Below are 27266 nucleotides of genomic sequence, written 5' to 3' on the forward strand. Positions count from 1 at the left end.
ACTATCGTTTGCCAAAAATCAGCCCTATACAGTATTTCCGGTAGTGCCTGTTTCCGTTACTGTATGTTATAATATGCATTTAGAATAAGCTGTATAGGCACTGGGAATCTGAGATCATATCAGTGAAGATGACCCTATCATATAATCACTACATAAAAGTCACATAAAAACTGATTATTCCCCACACTGTGTTTATGAGAAAATGCATTATTTTAAACTCAGTGTTGTATTGAGAATTTCCTTAGAGTGGTTTTATTTTTGTCACCGATTGTGTATTTAAACAGAACACACGTTTTTTTGTGTTTTTTTTTTTCCAGTAATAGTAGACGTCGCCATGAAAGTGAAGAAGGAGATAGTCACAGGAGACACAAACACAAAAAATCTAAAAGAAGCAAAGAAGGCAAAGAAGCTGGCAGTGAGCCTGCCCCCGAACAGGAGAGCGCCGAAGCTACACCTGCAGAATAGGCGTGGTTTTGGCCTTTTGTGTCTATTCGTACCAGAAGTAGATACTATATATCTTGTTATTTTTCTGGATAATGTTTAAGAAATTTACCTTAAATCTTCTTCTGTTAGTATGAAAAGTTAACTTTTTTCCCAAAATAAAAGAGTGAATTTTTCATGTTAAGTTAAAAATCTTCGTCTTGTAATATTTAAAAAATAAAAAGACAGCAATGACTTTATATCCAAGAAAGGAATGTGAATGAGTCACTTAACAGGGAATCCAAAGAGCTGTGTTAGCTTTGTACCTATACAGTATCTATCTGATAAAAGGTCAAAGTTCCACTTTAACCAGTTTTTTTTGTTGTTGTTGTTAACCAAATACCAGTCTCGTAAGAGGCTGTACAAGAGGCAACAAAGGGTCCCTCTAAGGCTTGAGATTAAAACTAGTCTTTATCATTACTGCTGTGACACTCTTGCTTAGTATATTAAGAGACTTACACATTTTTGATATCACAACTTTTTGATGAAAGCTTTTCAATGTTCTAAATTTGGGTTCCTGGTGAAACTAAATGGGGTATACTTTCATATTCAAATTAATAAAACCTATAAGGCATTTGGGCGGCCTTTATGAAATAAATTACCTTTAGCATAGTTTCTAGGAGGCACATGTACAAACACTTTATTGTGACACAAATTGTTTGAATCGCCTCATGACCATCTATAAAAGCCAGGGTCACGCTGGTTTGGCCTTCCTGATGCATTTTCCAAAGCCCACTGGTAGACCGGCACAAGTTTTTATGCAGTTACTATTGTGGAAAAAAATAAGAGCTTTAGCCATTTCTTATTAAAACTAAGAAAACAAGTTTCTAAATCTCTGAGCATTTTTAGGGATAACCCTAGGAGGTATTTGTCAGTGATGGTAACAAATGACATGGTATTTGAAAGAATAAATTACTAGGCTCTTTTAAAATGTAATATAGGTAACCTTAATTAGTATCACATACTAAAAGACAACTATAATTTTTGAAAAATATTTATTTCTTGTTTGATGAAAACAATGTTTCTCAGCAATGCATTTAAAAAAATCTTTTGGCCTTAAATTAAAAATGCCCAGAATGTACCCTTGGCAGACTTCAGCCTATACCAAATTTTAAGTTTAAATCAATTTGAATTCAGTGGGGTGTACAAATCATTTTAGCTGTTTTAGGGCTTTTTATTGAATAGAAAAATATAAACAAAGTTATGGAGTAATGAGAACTCTTCCACACTGAAAAAAGAAAAACTGTTAGTTTTTATTTATTTTTTTTTTTTGGAATCTTATTTTCTGAGGTGTAACTGGCTTTCATTAGATCACACTTTTCCTGCAATTTTTACAATGTATTCTTTAAATATAAAAACTGACAAGATAAATATAGTGTTTCAACTTAGCTTGTGATTTTTCTGTTTTTCTCTGACCAATCATTGATTCTATAAAAAAGTGCCAGGCCAAGAAACAATAGTTAGAGTAATTCTTCCTTTAAGTTCTTTCAGCATTCTTGCCAAGCACGCATGTGTCATTCCTGATGTAGTTCTACCATTGACAGCAAGAAGAATATCACCACATCTAGAAAAACAAAGATACGGTTAATATTTTAATTCATTGCTGAAGTTAATCATAGTTTATTTTAGGGGTCCTAGTTTTTGCTACATCTGACCATTTTAATTATATTAACTTCTAATTTAGATATCTCTTGCCTCTTATTTACATTCTCCAAACTCAACACTATCCATTCAGCCTATGTTAGAGGGGAATGTATGGGAAGTTGTAGTATGGTGCCAAGAACATGTACAATTATTTTGGATTTCTCAGAAGTTGAATGCTATATAACTATTTTAAATCCCCACAAAGTATAATAAATACATGCCTTATCTCAAATAGGCCAAACTTTTGCATTTATGCAACAACATTTAAGGTTTTTTTTGTTAGTCATTATTTACCTAATTCTTCCATCATTGTATGCTGGTGTTCCTTCAACAATGGATTTGATGAAAAAAGGTTTGTTTCCATTGTATTCTTCATAACCTCCTACAATGCAGAAGCCCAGACTTCCAGCTGTGTTTCTTCGCAATATAATATCTTTACAGTTATACAAGTACCTGAAATAGAAAGTAATCAGTGTACATCCACATTTAAGTTTCACAGTTAAGGCAATACTTAACTGTGATTCATCCCCCATTCCTTTTGTTGGTATTTTAAAGGCTAAGTAGCACTGCATAGGTCCCACTCAAAATTGTATCATAACTTAGTGACTTTTGTGCTAACTGGATTTTTGTAATGGAACCTCTGTTTTCCATAATTTTGAGCATCCTTAAAGTGACACCCCTATTGTATTGTTATACATTTATTGGGAAAGATAATCATTTTTAGCTTAAAAGAGGACACTGCTCGAATTTGTATTAGTAAAAAGTTGGATAGGCCTAAACCCTTATTAATGAACAAACATGGATGTCATATTTTTGAAATAATTTTTAATGAAGGCAAAAATCCTTTGAATAATCTCAGTGAAAGCAATTTAAACCTAATCCTAATAAATGAATTTGTATACTTTGACCTTTGAAAAATACCAGTTTACACCCATTTCTACAGGTTTGGTAAGTCATAGAGAAGCATTTAGGCATAAAGTGAATGGAAACATACATTGAAAGATTGAGAACAATTCATAAAGGAGGAAAAACAAACTGGCAGGAAACTGGATCAGAAGTTATAAAAGGAATAGGAGAAGGAAAGGCTCAGCTCTTCTGTAAAAACTAGTAGAATCCTCAATAAAACAGCAAATGAGATTGAAGAAGTTTTTATTCAGTGGCCTCCAATGGATCAGTGTTCATCTAGGTACAGGACAAATGTTAACTATGTTACAGTTGCCATAGAAGTGTGTGTCAGGAGCTGAATTTTACTCTAAGATGAGCTTGTTCACCATATGTGTAGCTGTAGTCCAGGAACTGGTTTGAAAGGAAATTAGCATTTTCCTGTTGGCAAAAATCAAGATACGGCTATTTTGTTTATATAGTGTACCTTAAAATATTAACTGCTTTTTAAAAACCAATAAAAAGTCTTGTGAAATGTTAAGTGATTGATCATTACATGTGTCACTGACCTTGTTAGCCAATGTAACGTAACTTTTTTCATGATGTTTTCTCTTGAAATAAAACAAGCTTTAGGGTTTGTTTGGCAAATAGCTTTAAAATGTAATGCTCAAGTTCAACTAACCAATTCTGAATCTGTTGTCATACATCATCTATAACAGTCAATTTCTTTTACTGAAGTGATTGCTTAAAAGTATGAATTTCATTAAATTTCATATTTTGTAAAATATCTGCTGACAGTAAACTTTGATGTCAGTGGTAAATTCATTGTTTGGGAGCTGTGGTGTGTCAGATACACATTTTACATAATGGTTCACTGACCCCTCATGTACAAAGCAGGTAACTGGCTATTCTGTAAATACCAAAGCATTATATTCCCACCTGAGAAGATATGTGCCCAGTTTTTTGGACAAAGGTAAGAATTAGATCATTGTTATCCAAGGTCATGATCAAATATCAGTTTTAACATTTCCCAATTGTGATTCTTTAAAATATATAAATATGTATAAAATCTATACATCATAGAACAATATTTGAAACTCTGTTTCTCCTTTTGACCATTGTGTTTTTTTCCATTACATATCTCCTTGGACCTTACACTCTTACTGAATATTTAATTTCATATGGAGAAGCTGTGAACATAACCATCTAAAAGTTTGTGTGTTCTACTTCAAAGCTTTGAACCCAGTAAGTCAGTGTGTCCATTTTCCTAGCCTCTAGATACTGGAAAGAACATAACTGCTTTGATCATCTTTCTGCAGATGTTTAAACAACACAAAATGCTCTGTCCTCCTGAAGCATCCATTCAAGTAGATATCAGGGTTACTAGTTTTATTTCATCAAAAAGTAAGTGTTTTCCTTCAGTGGTGTTGAGTATTTAACTTTATTGCAGCAGTGAGAACTCCATGTTAACCTGTTTCAAAGTCAGACTTTAGTTGGGTCTGACTTTGTGGGCATGTTTTTCTTAAGTTGGGTTATTTCACTCCCCAGTGGGAAATGTGGCAGCTCTCTTTGGTCAGTGACCTCTGAGATATTAGGTGGCTTTAAACTCTGAATGTAAATGTGGGCTTTTTTCTTATTCTGAACTCAAATCTGTAAATTTAGGCCTATCAAAGATTTGGCATAGTATAAGGAATAGCAAGGAGTTTGGTAGTTTTTCCCAATGAGAAAATTAACTTCAAGAACAAATTTAATGAAATGAGTTAATGATTATGGTGACTCATTTGATTTCCACTGAAATGAGTTAATGAGTATGGTGAAGTCTTGAGCTGCTCAAGAAGCTACATTTTTTTTCTAATTTTTATATATTCCCTTATTACTAATTGAGTCAATACATATTTGAGAATACTGCCTGACCTTGAACAAAGTCTGCAGACTAGCAAGAATACTAAGGCAGAGCCTCTTCCCTAAGAAAAACACTGTTTACAAAATAAACCGAGTGCATCAACCAAAGCCAGTTGTAGGGTCCTCTTTCTTTCTCATTTAAATTCTTCTCAACTTTTCATTGCTAAGTGGTGTTAGAATAGCAGAGGTTGGAGAGACAGTGGATGTAGGATGTTTTGAGCTCTTTGTGAGAGCAGAAAATTGGAAATTGAATGTATAGAAACAGTCCTTTCACGAAATGCCTTATTATTTTGCTAGCCCTGTGTTCAGAAAGGTTTAACTTCTTGGCCCCAGTTTATATGTAACTATGACCACTAACTTAATGGATTCCAGTGAGTAACGTAGCACCTCCTGCTCTGATTAACCTAGCGTTTACTACCTTTTCTGGATCAGGTGCCTCTCAGTCTGTGGTGAAGGGTCCACCTTTTATTTATTTTTCTTAGTTTATTATAGACTAATACTTTCATTAAATAAAAAAATGAATTTCTAGAAAAATGAAATCTTTATCCCCAGTTTTTATTGTACCTAACAAACATAAAATGTTTTAATATAATCAACATAAAAGGAAAAAGAATTATAAAAACTATGCGTTGTTCATTTAAGATGTTTATGGGAGATTAATATGGACAATCACTGTTATAACTCTGTGTCCCTCAATTTTCCTAAAGTCATATGAGAGAAATGCTTAGTCCCAGTTAATGTCTATATGCATACTTTGAACAAACAGGTATAGCAATGTTTAATTTAAGTGAGGTTGCTTGCTGCAAGGATAAAGGACATCTAAACCATTTTCTACTACACTGTTAGCAGAAAAGCCAGTCTCACATAGATATGTTCAGAACTGAAGATTGTAAAGCAATTTTAGTAAGCTCAGGCTTACTAAAATTTTTGATTTAACTTCAAAATGTGTCTTTAATTATTCCTCAATGATAGCCCATTATGAAAATTTATGCTATAAAGTTACAGTCAGATTGAAATTATCTCTCAATGACATGAATTCTGAATTCATGAATTTCTTCTGTATTGGTTTTCTATTCTGAAAATCAACATCCTATAAAATCTGTAAGATGTCTGATAACTTTTTGCAGCTGTGCAATATCAAATTTACCTACTTGATTGATAATTGTTATCAAGTTACATCATAACAATTTATGGAAGCTATTCCTCCAAGCATCTTTCATTTTGCCCTTTGGTGTTACTGACCACTGAAAAAATCTTACATCTTTTTCCTTGCAGGAAATATTAAGCTCAGTAAAAATATTGAAGATAATCTGGCAAATAAGCAAGTTTGGGCATCCATTTTATATCTTTAAAAAGTTGGGACCAAACTGGCTTCCTATCTTGCAGAAAAAATAAGGGTTTGGTCTGTGGCTCCAAGGTTTTTGACAGAATCTTTCTATATAAGCCTGTTACTCAGCATGCAATAATAGTTTGTTATGATTAGCTTCCTTATTTTTACATAATGAAGAGAATAAGTTAGAATTTAATGCACTAGTCTTTATGTAGCCACAGTTTTTACTATGTCACTAAACACATTATTTAGTTTGACATCACAGCAAAATCTTCTGAAGGAGGCACTGTATTTACATCCATTCTCCTGCCGGTTCTTTAATCTGGGGAGCCAGTACTCCAGAAAGTTTTACAATCAATGCAACTACACCAGCAAAACATACTCCTATCTAAAATTTAAACTTCCAATTCACCAACAATTAAAACTTCCTTCGTTTTGTATGATTCAGAGCTAGTTGTGTTTATTGCCAAATAACTTTTTAAAAATTCTGATATCACATGTTTAAATCGTACAAACACTAAAAAGAGTTGCCTGTGTATTAAAGTTAAAATGAAAAATATGTTGCTGGCTTTTTTTGAAGTTGGTTTTCATATCATCAGTCATGAAACATAGTATCCTTTTTGTCACAGATTCACCCAGTGTTTCCAAGCAAATTATAGTTTTTACTAAATACCTTGGGAATGTGTATACACATTTTTAATCTAACTAAAAATGCTATTCTATTATAGGAAGTCCACAAAGCATATAGTTTTGTATGGTATATTGGCATCTACTTCTGGTGACTTTTTAAATACTCTTCCAAAAAATTATTTTGGTTTTGAGCTTCTTTGTAAGAGGCATTTACGACTCCATTGCTTTATTAGCCCACACCTCTCCACATTACTTCATTCGGCAATCATCTGTTAAGCAGTCATTTAAAGGCCTTCAGAAACACTAGATATTCTTTTCTTTTGGAAGTTCCACTCATTATTATAGCAAACATATTAAAATGCCAGTGTGGGAGAGTGGAGGAAGAGACACGATGCATTGGGAAAGGCTCTGCCAGGCTGGTCTTCAGTCAGCTGGGGAGAAATAAACACGCATGACCCAGTGCCATGAGGAGAAATTTCTACCATCTGGAATATGGCCCTGGTTCTTTCCCTGTTATGAACGTGCAGCAGATAGCTTCTCAGAAAATTTTACCTCACTCAAAGATTCAAAAAAAAAAAAGCAAAGATGCACTACAAAAAACAAGAGAAACGAGGAAATAACAGGAAAAATAGGAACGGACAAAACCACTCACCAGGAAAATGCTGCACAGAAACGAAGTGCTACTATAGAAAATAAAATGTATATCCGACCATATTACTATGAATTTAAAATAGTTCTGAAGCAACTGCTTATGGATGCAGAGATAAGACTTCAAGGAAGATATGGTGAGACAACACAAGAAATGAGCTGATGAAACAGAACGTAAAAGTGGAAGAGAAAAAACACCACAGCAATCAATGTGGTTACAAACAAACAGAAATCATATTGAAAACACAGTGAGCACTGAAGGACAGATGCAAGGAAGCCAAGAAAACATGCAGCACTATTTACAATAGCAAAGACATGATAAAACAAATGTGGTACATATACACCGTGGAATACTATGCAGTCATAAAGAAGAGCAGGATAATGTCTTCTGTGGGAATATGGATGGATTTGGAGGCCATTATCCTTAGCAAACTAACTCAGGAACAGAAAATGAAATACGTCATGTTCTTATATGTGGAAGCTAAATGATGACAACACATGGACACAATGAAGGGAACAACAGACACCTGGGCCTACTGGAGGATGGAGAGTTGGAAGAGGGAGAGGATCAGAAAAAAAACTAATGAGTACTAGGCTTAGTACCTGGGTGACGAACTCATCTGTACAACGTATCTGACATTAAACGTAGGTAGGTTTGAGGTAGGTATAAAAGGAATACTTTAAAAAAAAAAAAAGGTTGCTATTGAAATGATTTGGCCATGAGTAACTAATTTCATTTTTGATTGACTAGGACTTATCAGCAATCATCATATAGGAAAAATGATGGGGGAAACTTACAAGAAATTTGAGGCCTAAGAAGGCAGCCTAAGAATTGAAGGCAATGAAAAAAGCAGTACATCCTATGATGGTGGCTACATGAAAAACCCAGTGAGTAACAAAAGTCTGCTTCACTTAGACTCTTCTAAGCTTGCTCTATGGTGGAGAGAAAACAAATTGTGTAGCTCACATTATTAAAGCCAAGCGTAGGCTTAGCATCCTCTTGAGGGTGCTCACCAAACGTACATTGCAAAAATCATAGACTCTCAGACCAGACAGTCTGGTTCAAATTCCAGCTCTGCCTGTTAACTAGCCATGTAACCTTGGACAAGTGAGCCACTCTGGGATTTAGTTTCCTACCTTAATGTGAGGATACCATTAGTACCAAAACACAGAGTCAACGTGAGTTTTTAAATGAGTGCAATATGCAAAGAACACATAAAGCTCTCACAAAATGCCAGGCACATAGAAAGGGCTTTAAAAGTATTAGCTACAGCTGCCTCTTTTGCTATTACTACATAATGCGAATGTACCTGATAGTGTCCCTGTCTTATAATTAAAATGTGAAAGTGTTTTGACTTTAAAAGGAGAAGACGTGAGATCTGCTTCCTTGCTATTTAATATAAACCACCTTCATTAAGATATTTTAAGAATTTCAGGAGAGTAAAAGGTTAAATTCTTAGGCGAGAGGAGAAACGAGTCAATGTGTATTACTATCGTACTAGTCCAGATGAGAGCATGTTTGGAAAGACTTCCAGATGTGGAATGTGAGCCCTGAGAGCCAACAAAGAATGAAGCAGAAAGCCTTCAGTGTTTCCTGAATCACTTCCAACTGAATGGCAGATGACAGTTTGTAGAGCTGAGGGACAATGTCTGGAGCTGCTACCCAGGAGTCACTCTTGGCACACGACGCACTGCCAGTAATGCACATTTGCATTGTCTTTCATAGACCACTTTTACCGTCTCCTCCATTAGTTCAGAACAAGCACAGCTTACCAATGCTACCCTCTTCGCATGTATTCTGTGTCGTACTGCACTTAAGGACGTAATTACAATGGATTTCCTGTTTCTAGACCTGCTGACATGAAATATCATTTTTCTTCGTTGGTAGTGCACCTTAGCTAACGGCTGGATCATAAATTGTGGCAAATAGTTTCCTCAAAATTTGTTAAGTGAAAGGGAAAAATGTTTGGCCAAGTAGATTTGTGACCTGGAGGGAAATTACTGTGGACTCAAAAATATCCATTTACAGCTTAACTCTATTCATTCAAGTAACATGACTTTTGCTGAGATACGACAAATGTCCTGAAATTCTTAGGATGAATGATATTCATGCTAAATGGCTAGAGACATTTAAGCCAGTGGTATTGCGTCAGTCAGGGAGAAACTGGTGTCCTTGAGGCTCTGAGCAGTTGTGATCAGAGGTGGAAGCAGATGCCCCCTCTCATGAAAGCTGAAGGGGGCTCATACCCTGGGACTATCTGAAGCCTGATCTAGGGGTGTGACTGACTACTGATGTTTCTGAGAAACACCAGGAGGACACACTTCTATTTGCAAAATGGCAGAGTGAAGCTTGGGTTTCCTCTTCTTTTAAACACCACCACAAAAGCAACTTGGAGACTTGGAAACAGAAATGTAAATTCCATCTTAAACAAAACAAAGAGTCACCACATAGGAGAGAAAGGTGCCAAAGGCAGTCAAAGAGGAAAGATGGAAGAGAAGACACCCACAGCTGGAGAGGATAGACCACGCCAGTAGAGCCTTGAGGTCTTAGCAAATGGCCACTCTGACGGGCAAAACGCCCATGCTGCATGGGAACCCCAGACACAGGAAGGCTGGCTGCTAGCAGGCTTCCCTGGGCCAAGATTGGCAGAAAAGAGAGGGATGGGTAAGCCAATGAGAAGCCAAGATATAATGCACAGGTATGGAATGCAGCTGGCCAGTGTGGGAAAGCAGAGGAAGAGAGTCTACACATGTGAAAGGCTCTGCCAGGCTGGTCTTAGTCAGCTGGGGAGCAATAAACACTCATGACCCGGTGCCATGAGGAGAAATTTCCACCATCTGGAATATGGCCCTGGTTCTTTCCCTGTTATGAACCTGCAGCAAATAGCTTCTCAGAAAATTTACCTCACTCAAAGATTCAAAAAAACAAAAACAAAAACAGAGATGCACTACAAAAGACAGGAGGAGAGAGGAAGTAACAGGAAAATAGGAACGGACAAAACCGCTCACCAGACAAATGCTGCACAGAAACAAAGTGCTACTATAGAAAATAAAATGTATCTCCAGCCACATTACTATGAATTTAAAATAGTTCTGAAGCAACTGCTCTATGGATGCAGAGATAAGACTTCAAGGAAGCTATGGGGAGACAACACAAGAAATGAGCTGATGGAACAGAATGTAAAAGTGGAAGAGAAAAATTAAAACACCACAGCAATGAACGTGGTTACAAACAAACAGAAATCATATTGAAAACACAGTGAGCACTGAAGGACAGATGCAAGGAAGCCAAGAAAACATGCAGCACTATTTACAATAGCAAAGACACAGAATCAACCTCAGCGCCCATCAATGGTAGACTGGATAAAGGGAATGTGGCGCATATACACCATGGAATACTGTGCAGTCACAGTGAAGAACAAGATCATCTCTTTTGTGAAAATCTGGATGGATTTGGAGGCTATCATCCTTAGCAAACTAACTCAGGAACAGAAAATGAAATACCTCATGTTCTCACTTAAATGGGAGCTAAACGATGAGAAGACATGGACACAATGAGGGACACAACACACACTGGGGCCTACTTGAGGGGGGAGGGTGGGAGGAGGGAGAGGATCAGAAGAAATAACTAATGAGTACCAGGCTTAGTACCTGGGCGATGAACTCATCTGTACAACAAGCCCGTGTGACATGAGTTTACCTCTATAACACACGCGCACATGTACCTTGACCCTAAAATAAAAATTGAAAGCCAAGAAATCAAAATGAAAAAAAAAAAAAAGAGTTGAAAAGGATCCAAGAGAACATTAAAGATATGAAATATAAAAGATGTCAAAGAAACAGGCCAGGTGCGGTGGCTCACACCTGTAATCCCAGCATTTTGAGAGGCTAAGGTGGGCAGATCACAAGGTCAAGAGATCGAGATCATCCTGGCCAACATGGTGAAACCCCATCTCAACTAAAAATACAAAAATTAGCTGGGTGTGGTGGCACACGTCTGTCGTCCCAGCTACTCCAGAGGCTGAGGCAGGAGAATCGCTTGAACCCAGGAGGCAGCCGTTGCAGTGAGCTGAGATTGCATCACTGCACTCCAGCCTGGCAACAGAGCAAGACTCTGTCTCAAAGAGAAAAAGAAACAAATATCTAGAGTCCCTGAAAAGCAGCAACAAAATAATAGAACAGTTATTTTGAATGTTAGGGGAAAAGACCAAGCTACATATGGAGGGAAAGACGTGACAAGAGCCTCCCACTTCTCCGCACCATTCAGTGCTACTTAGCAGTGATGCAATGCCTCTGTACTCCTATAGGAATGAAGTGTGATGCAACAATTTGACATGCAGGCAACCTGGCGCATGGCTGTACAGATGTACCATAACTTATTCAACCAGTCCCTGTCGGCAGTGGACACGACGATGGTGCAATGCCTATTAAGATAATCAAGATATATCAGGTTTGTTTTTAAATAAAATGCATGGTACATAGGAGTGTGTATGCTACCATTGTGTCTGTGTATATGTGTGTGTCTATATATAAACACAGGCCAGGGGTGAGCAAATTGCAGCCCAGCCCACCACCTGGTTTTATAAGTAAAATTTTACTGGAACGCAACCGTCCCCATTCATTCACATACTGTCTGTGACTGCTGTCACACCACAACAGCAGAAATGAGTAATTGCCCAGAGACTGTGTGGCCCTCAAAGCCTAAACTATCAGGCCCTTTTTAGAAAAAGTTTGCCAACCTCTGACATAGAATACATAAGAAATTGATAACGGTGATCACCTCTATTGAATGGATCTAAAGGGAGGGAGACTTACTTTTTGTTTTCTTTACACTCTTTGGTGAACTCTGAATTTTCTACCATGTTTATTCTATTACTACAGGGAGAGGATGGAATGAAGGAAACTAGGAATCTCCAGGGTTCTGCAAATCAGCGTTGTCTATGTCGGGATATCATGCTTCCTTAACTACTATCCATTTAGAGGAAATGGACAAAGTGCAGACTCTACTTTTATTTTTTGAGACAGTCTCTCTCTGTTGCCCAGGCTGGAGTACAGTGACACGATCTCAGCTCACTGCAACCTCTGCCTCCCAGGTTCAAGCAATTCTCGTGCTTCAGCCTCCCGAGTAGCTGGGACTACAGGCACATGCAACCACGCCTGGCTAATTTTTTGTATTTTTAGTAGAGATCGGGTTTTGCCATGTTGGCCAGGCTGGTCTCAAACTCCTGGTCTTACGTGATCGGCCCACCTAAGCCTCCCAAAGTACTGGAATTACAGGCATGAGCCACCACACCCAGCCCAGACTCTACTTCTAGCAAAAGCAGAGAAGTGCCATGACCCAGGGCAAATAACGAAAGGTAGAGAGGGAAAGAAAGCCATTCACTTGGTTGTATTTGGAGCAAAAAACACCATGCATTGTCCTCTCTTACACATATGAATAATGAGAAACTTTTGATTATATGAAAGAATGGCTTTCAGACACAAAAAGCAAAATGATTTTAATAGATCTTAGTTTCAGAAATGTTTTAAAAAATAAACCTTTAAAGTAACCCTCTCTACTTTCACTCAGGCTCAGTTCCAAAATGTCCAAAGATTTTTAAACTGACTCAATGATCAGATTTTAACTGCTTAAGGACTTCTGAAAATATACTGATTTAAAAAATAATTTATCAACTAGTGAAGGCTCAAAAAGGAATCTAGGTCACTTGTATTTGAGATGGAGTTTTTTCTTGAAAAATTCATTTGCAATTTTAAAAGACCCAAAGACTCATCTCTACCCTCCAGAAAAAGGTGCTAAAACTAAATGTACTAAAACTCACTTCCATTTTTCCTTATTTAGTCCTATGCGAGTATATCTTCTTCCATGATGCTAATATTTAGCATTAAATCACACATTAGAATTAGCAAGATAATCATCTGAAGGCTAATAGTTTATGCTCTGATGCAGGTGAGCAAACATCAACTTATGTGTTCTTTGAATATTTCTGTATCTGGCCACTTTGTAGGGCTGACCCCAAATTCTTCGCTGAAGTAATTCGGACAATGACTTCATGTAAGGCTCTAAAATGTCACTAAAATGACAACCCAGCTACTTCCAGAAGATTTACAGAAGAACTTCTCAGGGGCAGGCACTAAGGAGAGATGATCGAAGGAGTGTCCCCAAACAACAGGTGCTTAAACACCTTAGCAAAGGCGAAATGTTCTATGGCATTGTTTAATGTGCAGCCAACGCCACTCAGAAGGTAAAACTGGATGGACACAGTGGCTCACACCTGTAATCCCAGCACTTTGGGAGGTTGACGCAGGCAGATCGCTTGAGATGAGGAGTTTGAGACCAGCCAGGCCAGCATGGCAAAACCCTGTCTCTACTAAAAATACAAAAATGAGCTGGGCATGGTGGCATGCTCCTGTAGTCCCAGTTACTCAGGGAGGCTGAGGCAGGAGAATTGCTTGAACCCAGGAGGCCGAGGTTGCAGTGAGCTCAGATTGTGCCACTGCACTCCAGCCTGGGTGACAGAGCAAGACTCTATTATCAAAAAAAAAAAAAAAAAAAAAAAAAAAGTAAAGCCACAGGAGGCAGTCAGCCTCCCTGCCCTGCAAGGTCCCAGGGCTGCCACTGGCAGATTAGGCAAAGGTGAACATTCTCCTAGGTGGTGCAGCTCAGCTCCAGGGCGTGTAAAAACAGGCTGGGCCTCTGCCCGCTCTGCCTGGCTAGGAAGTTCCCTGTTGCATGACAACCTACCCAGCTAGCTGTACATGGCAGCCCTGTGAGCGCCTCAACCCGAACACCTAACAGTGTTTCCACATCCAGGCTTGCATCCTTGCCCCAGAATGCCCACATGCAGTTTCTGTTACAAATAGGAAGAGAGACTTATTTTACAGTCCCACAACCAAGATTGGGTCTCATTAAGATGCTAGTGCCATGAATCAGCCCTGGAAAGTGAAAGCGTGGTTTAAGAAATGTAACTGTTTCCTCCCACGCCCCTAACAGGGATGTGGCGTTGGGACTTACCGTGGTAATTCCAGCCACATGACCCAGGATGGGGACCAGTCACCGGGTGGGGCCACGTTGTGGTTGGAATCCAGGGCTGCTGGGCTGCCACAGTCCTCGTGGGGCTCACGCTCTTTGACTTCCAAAGCTTTGAGTACTATCGAGGAGGACGTTCTTTTCAATAACCCCACTGCCTCACTCCGGCTGACCTCTGTCAGTTCGACCCCATTCACATTCAACAAAATGTCACCTGACGGCCAGAGAAGCAGAAGCTACCTTTAGTGAGAGCACGAACGAGGACTTCTGCTTAAAGAGCGAGGAGGTAGGGGCTGGCTGGGATGCAGGGACACAGGGATGAAGAGAGGGCTGGGTGCTCACATAGCAAATGGTAAACGGTGTGTGCATTCCAAGGTGCTGTAAGACTTGTTTGGGGTTTTCTAAAGCACACCTATCGGTGGTTAGCTCTTGTGGAAGGAAGGAAGGAAGGGAGAGAGGAAAATTAGCCCCGTTCACTATTTAATGAAAGAAACCCTACTTTTTCACTCCTTTGTTTCTTGTTTTTAGCATAAAAACATTTGGCAAAAGCTCCAGCATTTGCACAGAGCGTGGCAGGTAGTAAGCACCCAGTAAACATGGATTGAACGAATAAGAAACTACCCGTGAGAGTGCCTGGCAGAGGAATCTCAGAGCTGCGCTCTTAAAGAAGATTTTCATTGCCAAGGTGAAAACAGCTACTACTGGTTAAAAGCACCTACTAAGCGAGGGATCATTTCCATACAGATCATATAATCCTCTAGCTCATGTTCTGCTAACAAGTCATTTTGACAAGCAACTTTATTTGGCTTCATCATTCTCCACCCAGGTGTTTTGCAGAAAAAACTAAAACATACATCTCCCCTATTTCCATTTTCTATTCTTTTGTCTCCATCTTGTTTTTTGTGTCTCCCTTTGCTTATCATCTTTCTCATACAGAATAACCATAGCAAGAGCAAAAAGACAGGAGGAGAGAAAGGCCTTGAGTCCTTTCTGACCCAAAAGAAGCCTCTTTCAGCCAGCTGACTAAATCTCTTAAGATACCATCTCCTGATAGCTCCTCAGACTCAGCAACTGTACTTGGGAAACTACACAGTCTCTCTCTTGAATCTGGACTTTTAAATGCCGTAATTCCTCATTAATCTGAGCTACCCTCTTGCGTGAATTGACAATAGTATTAATGATACATATTGGTAGAGGCAATTTGGATATCACCTTCATTTATTTACTCAAAGCAAGTCAGAACACATGAGCTTAAAGTAAAGAAATACTTTTCACCTGGGAAAGTATCTGGCCTGATGCTTTCACTTAATGAGTATTCATTGAATCAAATCTATCAAATGACTTTCTCTATCTAACCCACATAATGGAATAATTCATGTTTCATCACTGGATCAACCCACCAAAGAACCACTTAGAATGACTGGAACTAAATTATGCCATTTCATAGAGGCAACTTGCTCATAACCATATAGTTCTCTATTAATTCCTGGAACAGTTTGGAGATTCTAGCTGTACTTGCAAGTAGTAATTTAGTTCCGCTCATTCTAAGTGGTTCTTTGGTGGGTTGCAATTGAGAAGAGTGGAACCTGGTCTAGTAACGATACTCAAACCAATCATGGCCAATGGGTAGCAAAAGTCCTGGCTGATCACTCCCACATTCTCTCATTAATTTTGAAAATGGTTGCCTAACACAACAAACTATTAATTTCTCTTAATACTCTGACACCCCAGTGCCTTTAAAATCCCTTTACTTTTTACCTGTCTTTATTCTTCCGTCTCTGCTTATGACTCCTCCGGGCTCAACACTGACGACATAGATAGGCAAATCCCACTCTCTGTGTGATGCTCCCCCTGCGACGGTCATGCCGAGAGATTCGCCGGGGTCTTTTCGGATATCTACCACCTTCTCGTGACAAGTAATTGCAGGATGGAGGGGCTGAAGGCACAGACAGAAAAACCGCACATGAATTCACAACTTTGCTAGTTTTTGTGTGTAGAAAATGCAAGGTGGGTATTTTTTCTACATGCAAAACTATCAAAGCCGCATAAATATGATGGTGGTTCTTACAATGACAGAGAAAGACCTGTGGAAAGAACCCTCACCTTATCCACCTCCAACCATAATAGGGTTACATGGTCGCAAATTCTATAGGTTAACTCAGATAAAGTTTACATTTCAAAAGGAAAGAGTTAAAATGGAGGGAGGAACAGATTGGAAACCACTGGAAAAACAGATTTCTAAAATTTGTTTTGGTAGAGACAAAGTCTCGCTTTGTTGCCCAGGCTGGTCATGAACTCCTGGCCTGAAGTGCCTTGGCCTCCCAAAGTGCTGGGATTACAAGTGTGAGCCACGGCACTTGGCCATGGAGGAATCTTAAAGACACAGAGTGAACCACACCCCAAATTTCTCAAGTCAGCCATTTATTTCTGATAGTAGTCAGTCAGCATTTCAAAAACATTTATGAGTATTGCGAACTTTTCTAAGTTAAAAAAAGTAATCATATTTTATAGAGTCTTCTTTCACAGCTGCTCAGTGCTTACCAGACAGCCTTGCCTACAGTGAGCAAGAGATGTTTAGTTGTGTACTGAGGGGCTGCATGCAGTGGCTGAAATGCCACAAATACGACACATACCCATGTGTCCTGTGTCTCATGAACCAAAGTCCATAACCATTTCCTTTCTCAATCAGAAAGAGACCAACGTCGGCAATGGAATAAAACCATCTGTGAACGCTTCAGACACCCAGGGTTGCCTGACTTTGGCTGGAGAGAAGAAGAATTATGTATGATAGAGATGACTTTTCTATTTATCTGTTGTTGTTGTTGTTGTTGTTGTTTGAGACAAAGTTTTGCTCTTGTTGCCCAGGCTGGAGTGCAGTGGCACAATCTCAGCTCACCACAACCTCTGCCTCCTGGGTGCAAGTGATTCTCCTGCCTCAGCCTCCTGAGTAGCTTGGATTACAGGCATGCGCCACCATGCCAGGCAAAATTTGTATTTTTTTTAGTAGAGACGGGGTTTCTCCATGTTGGTCAGGTTGGTCTCGAACCCCTGACCTCAGGTGATCCGCCCACCTCAGCCTCCCAAAGTGTTGGGATTACAGGCGTGAGCCACTGTCCCCAGCCTATCTATCTTTTCTCTCCACTCTCCTCACCTTACTTTGGACACCTTAGAATGTTCCCCAATGTTCAAAAACATAATTTATGATAAAATAGTTTAGGCCAATTGAAAACACCATGGGTACCTGAGTATTTGTCAAACTATAAGACATATTTCTATTTTACAATATTTGCTTTAGATTTTTAGAATAAAACATTTCAGACAAGTATAAAGAATAACAAAATGACCTACCCATGTACCTCAAGACTCTACATTAGAAATAAACTTTCCAAATGCATTTAGTGCCTCTACGCCTCTTCCTGCTCATAGTCTTCCCCCCACAGAGGGAAACACGCAAAATGTGATGCCTATCATTCCTTCACTTGTTTAATTGGCTAAATGTTTTCTGTCCCACAAATCCTGCTTTGTCGTCTTCGGTATTCCTTTGCCTTGTTTAAGCTCTTATTTTTACAAAGCTTCCTGGTTTCCTAAACCTAACAAAATTTTAGTAAGAATATAAAAACTGCAGTCATCAAACAGCCATATATGTCTTCATTTTATTTTAAATCTATTACCTTTTCGTGAGGCTATTTCAGAAGGCAGATAGAACGTAAGTTAAAATGGAAACAATTACAATTCCCACTAAGTCAGTTTGTACCTTCCGCGGAATTACACCTCACCACAGAGGGCTGCAGCAGAAATGTGATCGGATCCTCCCAGCTCTTTCTAATGAAGAGGTGGAAGGAATGATAAAACCACAGTGCAGAGGGAGGCCACCTTCTCCACAATTCGATGACTTAGAATATGACATATTCTAGCTAATTCAACTAAAATCAGTTAATTGGATAAAAACTTCAATTAGTTAATTAAGCTAATAAACTAGTTTTTCACTAATAAAGACTATCTGTTAAATTTAAACATGAGGTATTTACCAGCAAAAGGACATCAGGGAGTCCTTATTCATAAAATGTTTTAGTAGGACATATTTGGAGTGTCTAGACTCCTTATTGTAAATCAACATGGAATTTATGGATTTATGAGGTTTGGCTGGCTGGAGAACCGGGAGGGGTGTATAACCATGTCGGCAATGTAATTAACACAGTATAAAGCAGAGATGTTCCAGAATAAAACATTTGAATATTGTTTCTGTATATGTTACTCAAAAACTAAATTTGTAAGCTATTCCAACCACATGGCGTTCCCTATTCTCTGTTGCAAGAAGAATGAGCTACTTTTAAGAATTTTTTTTAGTTACAAGTGATGCGATTAAACCAGAACTCAGGAGAGATGACTGAAAGAAGCTCATTAGCATCACAACAGGATGCCAAGCCAAAGCTATAGGACTCTTAACTAAACAAGGTTTGTGCTGCTAAACACACATCCAAATGAAGAGGTTACGGCATGGCCTCTAATAGAGGCCACAGAGAGGCGTACAAACTGGGCTGAGTCACTTCATTTAAAGAGAAGTTGCAAACTGTTGGCCTGAATAATGAATTCTACCCACAGATCCACAGTGTTTTAGAGTTTTCTGGATGTGAATGCCGTGTAACATATGCTCTCTGGTTTACCCCAATCCCCACCACTCCCTAATGTTACATGAGCTCGAAGTGTTTAAATTATCTTCCTGGGCCCTTTGGCAAACACAAACTAAAACTAAAAATAATGGGGAAATCATTATTTTAATTTCTAGTCAGACTGAAACATTCAAAAGCCAAAAACCAAGCAAACTGCTTGCTTCACTTCAAGGTGAATAGAATACAGTCCTTAAACAAGGTAACTCTTGATAAAAACATGCCATTTATTTGGGTTAGACTAGAAGTCGGGTCCCTGTATCAGGTCTGCATGATCAGGTTTCAAAACTTTCCTGGACCTTCCTCCCTCCTGCTTGGATGGGAGACACCTGTTATCTCTTCAAGTCTTAAATACGGGACTTTGGGCTTGTAGTTTCACAAGTCAAAGTGTTTACGTGAAAAAGTCCAGAGGCGACCCTTAGAAATATTAAAGCAGGCAGCCTTCCCAAGAAATAGCTCCTTGCAGGAGCAGGAGACCTGCCCCGGGGCCTCACCTTGGGAGTGTTGCTCCTCTCCCCTGGCCCTGGGGACCGGTTGCCACTGGCGTTCCAGCCGACTTCCTGAAAGATGTCAGGTCTCCGCTGCCGAACCCGGCGGGACAGGACGAGGTGGACACGCCTCTCACTGGCCTGGGCAAGAAGACACAGGCATTACCCACTGTCAGCCTCCATCCACTGCATGCAGCACCAGGAGCTTACAAAGACGCCATTTTGGTTACACCATTTTTTTACGGAAAAACATGGTTTCGAGTTTGTCGGGATTTTTTTGTTAATACTCATCTTGTACTTTGTCAAGAGCATGAGAGTTCTCTCCTTTATCCTTAAATCAGGTAGTGAATGTTGCTCCAAGGGAAAACCTAGGAAAGGTTTGGTTCCTTCCAATCTTTGAAAAGGCATCATTAGATTCTTTTTTTTTTTTTTTTTTTTTTTTTTTTTGAGAGAGAGTCTCACTCTGTTGCCCAGGCTGGATTGGCCCACTGCAACCTCCACCCCCTCCATCCCGGGTTCAAGTGATTTTCCTTCCTCAGCCTCCCGAGTAGCTAGGATTACAGGTGCCTGCCACCTCACTCGGCTAATTTTTGGATTTTTAGTAGAGATGGGCTTTCACCATCTTGGCTAGGCTGGTCTTGAACTTCTGACCTCATGATCCACCCACCTCAGCCTTCCCAAAGTGCTGGGATTACAGGCGTGAGCCACCACACCCAGCTGCTAATTCATTTTTAATTAATGGTTCTATCACATACAAGCCATGTCCTAAAGTCTCCTGAATAGAATTAGGTGCACAATGTAAAGTAGCAGCCCAAGGCAAAGGTCTAAGATCAATGGTACACGTAAAGAAAAAGAGATGGCCAGGTGCGGTGGCTCAAGCCTGTAATCCCAGCACTTTGGGAGGACGAGGCGGGTGGATCACGAGGTCAAGAGATCGAGACCATCCTGGTCAACAAGGTGAAACCCCGTCTCTACTAAAAATACAAAAAATTAGCTGGGCATGGTGGTGCGTGCCTGTGATCCCAACTACTCAGGAGGCTGAGGCAGGAGAATTGCCTGAACCTGGGAGGCGGAGGTTGCGGTGAGCCGAGATCGTGCCATTGCATTCCAGCCTGGGTAACAAGAGCGAAACTCTGCCTCAAAAAAAAAAAAAAAAAAAGAAAAGAAAAAGAAAAGAAAAAGAGATAGAGTTAATGACGGTAACCTGCCACTGCAGGAAGAGAAATCCTGAGCCTGACACTTGCAAATATTTGGGCACAGAAAAGGTTTAGCACTTTAGAAATATGGGGATGACCTCACACATTAATACAGCCTAATCAAGATCCTTTACCTTCAATTCGTGATCACAAAGACATGGAATCAACTTAAGTGCCCATCAACTGATGGGTAGATAAAGAAAATGTGGTATGCATGTGTATACCATGGAATATTACTCAGCCACAAAAAAGAATGAAATAATGTCTTTTGCAGCAACTTGGATGGAACTGGAGGCCGTTAATGCCAAGCAAAGTAACACAGGAATGCAAAACCAAATACCGCATGTTTTCACTTGTAAGTGGGAGCTAACATTTGGGTATGCAAAGGCACACAGAGTGAGGTAGTGGGCTTTGGGGATTCAGAAGAGGGGCAGGGAGGGTGAGTGGGTTGAGGGATGAAAAACTGCCTATTGGGTTCAATGTACACAACTCAGGTGACAGGTACACTAAAATCTCAGACTTCACCACTATGCCATGCATCCATGTCACCAAACACCACTTGTATCCCTAAAGCTAATAAAATATAAAATATTTTTAAAACTGCAAGAGTCCTTTGCCTTGATTCTTTATTTTTTATGTGACTACCACTTATTCTGCCTGCCAGTTCTCTCTGCTAGGTGCGTTGATATTTAGACAGGCATTCAGAACAGCAAATACAGGGCTTATTGGCAAGGTCCACTCCACATGACTGATACGGTTTGTATGTGTCCCCAGCCAAACCTCACCTTGAATTGTAGCTCCGATAATTCCCGTGTGTGGACAGAGGGATATGGTGTGAGGTAATTGATTCATGGGAGCCGGTCTTTCCCATGCTGTTCTCGTGATAGTAAGTCTCACAAGATCTGATGGTTTTATAAATGGGAGTTCCCCTGCACAAGCTCTCTTACCTGCCACCAGGTAAGACATACCTTTGCTCTTCCTTCATCTTTCACCATGATCGTGAGGCTTCCGCAGCCATGTAAAACTGAATTCATTAAACCTCTTTCCTTGATAAATTACCCGCTCTCTGGTATGTCTTTATTATTTATTAGCAGCATGAGAACAGACTAATACAATGATACACTTACAAACCGTCTTTCTGCCACAGATTAGTTTCACATGTGTCTGATAGTATAGGTCATTATTCCAGAATTGCTGACCATTGAGATTTCAGAGCTGCAGGTCGTTCAGTCTAAATCTTAGACCTAAATCTTAAACTCACATAAACAGGGCTCTCTGGTGGCCTAGGCTGAAATAGCCAGCTGACCTTTATATCATTTTAGCAAAAGTTGAAAATGAACGAGGCATGGAAGACTTGATTGGAAAGGCTCCCAAGACAAACCCGGTTCAGGGACAAGGGAGATGGAAGAGAGAGAAGGTTTGGCGGCTCGTGTCTTCATCCCATCCCTTGCCCACTCAGCACCACGGCAGAGCAGGGGCAGTGACCTGCCAGCCTTCTTCCTACACAGGGATGGTTATCGGGTTTGGGGGGAAAGTCAGATTATGAAGTGAGGGCACTGAAATTCCATTCTCTTTTCCATTGACTCAGACAATGGGGGTGGAGATACTTGCTTCCTGCCTGCTATAGTCTGAACATGTTTTCCCCAAATTCACATGTTAAAATCCTAACCCAAAACATGGTGGCATCTGGAGGTAGGACCTTTGGGAGGTGATTAGGTCATGAAGGCAGGTCCCCCCTAAGGGGATTAGTGCCCTTATGAAAGGGGCTGGAGGGAGCTTGTTTGCCCCTCTACCATGTAAGGGCAAAGTGAGACAGTGCCATGGGTGAGAAAGTAGCTGTCCCCATACACCAAACCTGCTGGTGTCTTGATCTTTGACTTCTCAACCTCCAGAACTGCGAAAAATAAATTTCTGTCATTTATAAGCCATTTAGTTTAGTGTATTTTGCTATAGGAGCCCAAATGGACGAAGACACTGCCTTTTCTGCATCTTCTTTCCCAGAGCACACAACTCACTTTCCCTCTCAGAAACCAGGACCTCGTTTTAAAAATCTCAAGCAACCATGTTGGGAGGCCGAGGCAGGTGGCTCACTCGAGGTCAGGAGTCCACGACCAGCCTGGCCAACATGGGGAAACGCTTTCTATACTAAAAATCCAAAAATCATCCTTGGGATTCAAGGCTTACTCAACTACACAAATCAATAAAAGTAATCCATCACAGAAACAGAACCAAAGACCAAGACCACGATTATCTTAAAAGATGCAGAGAAGGCCTTACACAAAATTCAACAGCATTTATGCTAAAAACTCTCCATAAACTAGGTATTAAGGGAACGTATCTCAAAGTAATAAGAGCTATTTATGACAAACCCACAGCCAATATCATACTGAATACGCAAAAACTGGTTGCGTATTCAGTATGATATTTGAAAGCCAGCACAAGACAAGGGTGCCCTCTCTCACCACTCCTATTCGACACAGTATTGGAAGTTCTGGCCAGGGTGATCAGGCAAGAAAGAAATAAAGGGTATTCAAATAGGAAGAGAGGAAGTCAAACTGTCTCTATTTGCATCTCTAATTAGACATGACTGTATAATCAGAAGACTCCATCATCTCAGCCCAAAATCTCCTTAAGCTGATAAGCAACTTCAGCAAAGTCTCAGGATACAAAAAATCAAATGTGCAAAAATCACAAGCATTTCTATACACCAATAATAGACAAACAGAGAACAAATCATGAGTGAACTCCCACTCACAATTGCTACAAAGAGAATAAACTACCTAGGAATATAACAAACAAGGGATGTGAATGATCTCTTCAAAGAGAACTACAAACCACTGCTCGAGAGAACACAAACAGTTGGAAAAACGTTCCATGCTCGTGGTTACGAAGACTCAATATCGTGAGAATGGCCATACTGCTCAAAGCAATTTATAGATTCAATGCTGTCCCCATCAAGCTACCATTGACTTTCTTCACAGAATTGGAAAAAAACTCCTTAAATTTCATATGGAACAAAAAAGAGCCCACATAGCCAAGACAATCCTAAGCAAAAAAAACAAAGCTGGAGGCATCACGCTACCTGACTTCAAACTATACTACAAGGCTACAGTAATTAAAACAGCATGGCACTGGTACCAAAACAGAGATACAGACCAATGGAACAGAATAGAGGCCTCAGAAATAATGCCACACATCTACAACCATCTGATCTTTGACAAACCAGACAAAGACAAGCAATGGGGAAAAGGATTCCCTATTTAATAAATGGTGTGGGAAAACAGACTAGCCAGCCACATGCAGAAAGCTGAAACTAGATCCTTTTCTTACACCTTATACAAAAATTAACTCAAGATGGATTAAAGATTTAAATGTAAGACCTAAAACCATAAAAACCCTAGGAGAAAACCTAGGCAATACCATTCAGGACACAGGCATGGGCAAGGGCTTTATGACTAAAACACCAAAAGCAATGGCAACAGAAACAAAAATTGACAAGTGGGATCTAATTAAACTAAAGAACTTCTACACAGAAAAAAAAAAGTATCTATATCTATATTTCTGTATCTATCTATCTCTCTATCTCATCAGAATGAACAGGCAACCTACAGAATGGGAGTAAATGTTTGCAATCTATTCATCTGACAAAGCGCTACTATTCAAAATCTACAAACAACTTAAACAAATTTACAAGAAAAAAAAAAAAAGAACTCCATCAGAAAGTGGGCCAAGGATATGAACAGATACTTCTCAAAAGAAGACATTTATGCAGCCAACAAACAGATGAAAAAAAAGCTCATCATCACTGGTCATTAGAGAAATCCAAATCAAAACCACATGGAGATACCATCTCACGCCAGTTAGAATGGCAATCATTAAAAAAAAAGACAGCAGATGCTGGAGAGGATGTGGAGAAACAGAAACGCTTTTACACTGTTGGTGGGAGTATAAATTAGTTCAACCATTGTGGAAGACAGTGTGGCGATTCCTCAGGGATCTAGAACTAGAAATTCCATTTGACCCAGCAATCCCATTCCTGGTATATACTCAAAGAATTATAAATAATTCTATTATAAAGACACAAGCACATGTATGTTCATTGTGGCACTGTTCACAATAGCAAAGTCTTGGAACCAATCCAAATGCCCATCAATGATAGACTGGATAAAGAAAAGGTGGCATATATATACCATGAAATACTACGCAGCCATAAAAAAGGATGAGCTCATGTTCTTTGCAGGGACATGGATGACATTGGAAACCAGCATTCTCAGCAAACACAAGAACTGAAAACCAAACACCACATGTTCTCACTCATAAGTGGGTGTTGAATAATGAGAACACATGGACAGAGAGGGAAACATCACATGCCGGGGCTGTCAGGTGATAAGGGTCTAGGGGATGGATAGCAAGGGGGTGGAGGGCTAGGAAAGAGACAGCATTAGGAGAAATACCTAATGTAGATGATGGAGTGATGAATGCGGCAAACCACCACGGCACGTGTATACCTATGTAACAAACCTGCATGTTCTACACACGTATCCCAAAACTTAAAGTATAATTAAAAAATGAATAAAATAAAAATACAAAAATCAGTTGGGCATGATGGCAGGCACCTGTAATCCCAGGTACTTTGGAGGCTGCAGCAGGAAAATTGCTTGAACCCAGGGGTAGAGGTTGCAGTGAGCTGAGATCGTGCCACTGCACTCCAGCGTGAGTGACAGAGCAAGACTCTGTCTCAGAAAAGCAGCAAAAACAAAAACGAAGCAAAACAAAACAAACTTAAATAAAAACCACCCACCAATGAAACCAAATCCCTTACGGTTGTCTGAATCTTCATGACTTTGCGTTCTTATGATAACAGTCCAAATCTTCATGACTTTGCATTCTTATGATAACACTTCTCGGGGCTCTTCTGAAACTTAGGGGGTCATGATTTGGGTGGCTGTGAATTAAATGAACTTTCAGAGACAACTGTTAGGGCACAGTAAGAATGTCCATTGTAACATCCCAATGGACGATTGACCAGGTAAGTTGATTCATTTCACAAACACTAGAAAATCCTACTGAAAAGAACGTAAAAAAGAAGTTAAGAGTCCTCTGCCCATGCCCTTCACACAAAGCCCGGCCAACACTTCTGATCTCCCCAGCCAAGGCTAACGTATCCTGCCTTTGTTCTCCTGTCTCTCCTGAATTCCCTGGTGTTCTCATCACATATAAAGCCTGTGTCTGAACAGAACAAAAACAAGCCCAGGAAACAATCGTGAAGAAAGCACGATGCAGTTCGCCAACTAAACCCATTTCTTGGAAGAGTATTTTGTAATAGCTGTGTCCTTCTTTGTACTATAAGCCTCCCTTCTTCTAAATAAGATTATCTTTGGGAACTCTCTAAAGCAGAAATTACTAAAAGATAAGAAGTGGTGAACATTCAGGTCAAAACCCCAATTACTGAGCTCGAATTTGCTCTCTTAGGGGAAATTCCAATGTTTTCAAGGATCGCAGCAGCATGTCCGTAGGCCTGCAAATTGCATCGCGTTCATTTTGGATGAGGAGCAGCCATATGATCTAAGCACCTCATAAGAATTGAGAAAATTTTAGACTTACATATCGAATCAACTTGCCAGGCAAAATCCAAATTGCCAAGAAGAAGCCCGGAAGAACGATTTAATTCACATTTTCGAGCACAAATTTCTCACTGGATTTTCAAATGCTGGCTTTGGTATTAAGCTGTTGGCAGGAATATCACAACAATAAATAACTCTGGTATCAATTTACTTGGAGAGAAATTCTTTGCAAGACTAGATCTGTGGCTCTTACCAGCCACCTTGTAAATTGCTCCCAGGAAGACTTTGTTTGATGCACTTTTGTAGTGTTTGAAGATTTAAGGTAGAAATGCGCTAATACGCTTGTCCTGGCTTTAACTCCTATCAGCAGCAGCTGGATTCAGTGTAGAAAAATAGCCCCTAGCTGCAGAGAATCTTTCTTTCCACCGGCATGAAGGTGGTGTGAGTGTGAGGAGGGGGAACATGGGGGAGACACAGAAGGATGAATGACAAAATGGCAGACACTTGTTTATTTCACACCCACATGATACGTGCCAAGAAAGTGGACACAGTAGACCTGTCATTCCAGCAAGCAAGGAATAGCTTACTGCAAGAAAGAGGTCAGATGGCTTCTTTCTTGCATCTCTTAGGATGTTGCAATTTGGGCAAAAGGATGGTTTAACAATTGTGGCTACCTTCATTAGAAGACATGGCTTTAAGTTTCCTCTCCCTCAGGCATCCTAGACTGTGGTCTAGGCAAATTCTGGACACACTGGTTACAACCTGCATAGCTTGGCTGCTGGATCATATTATCCTTTCTCTCCCAAGA

General features: G+C 39.8%; 2 protein-coding genes across 40 annotated transcripts in view; one reads left to right on the forward strand and one right to left on the reverse strand.

Annotated features, from left to right (window-relative positions):
• Positions 1-3683, forward strand: part of FIP1L1 (factor interacting with PAPOLA and CPSF1) — a 79504-nt gene extending 75821 nt beyond the window's left edge. For all 37 annotated transcript variants that reach the window (XM_039468467.2, XM_039468465.2, XM_074396137.1 and 34 more), the window contains one exon: positions 318-3683. In XM_039468467.2, coding sequence (XP_039324401.1) covers positions 318-544 — 227 coding nt within the window. In that variant the 3' untranslated portion in view covers positions 545-3683. The remainder of the gene's footprint in view (positions 1-317) is intronic.
• Positions 1710-27266, reverse strand: part of LNX1 (ligand of numb-protein X 1) — a 190468-nt gene continuing 164911 nt past the window's right edge. For all 3 annotated transcript variants that reach the window (XM_003933620.4, XM_010344158.3, XM_003933619.4), the window contains 5 exons: positions 19705-19839; positions 16302-16479; positions 14529-14757; positions 2419-2577; positions 1710-2044 (listed from right to left, as the gene is read on the reverse strand). In XM_003933620.4, the coding sequence (XP_003933669.1) occupies positions 1909-2044; positions 2419-2577; positions 14529-14757; positions 16302-16479; positions 19705-19839 (837 nt within the window). In that variant the 3' untranslated portion in view covers positions 1710-1908. The remainder of the gene's footprint in view (positions 2045-2418; positions 2578-14528; positions 14758-16301; positions 16480-19704; positions 19840-27266) is intronic.

Source organism: Saimiri boliviensis, chromosome 3 (genome assembly GCF_048565385.1).
Source record: "Saimiri boliviensis isolate mSaiBol1 chromosome 3, mSaiBol1.pri, whole genome shotgun sequence".
Taxonomy (NCBI): Eukaryota; Metazoa; Chordata; class Mammalia; order Primates; family Cebidae; genus Saimiri; species Saimiri boliviensis.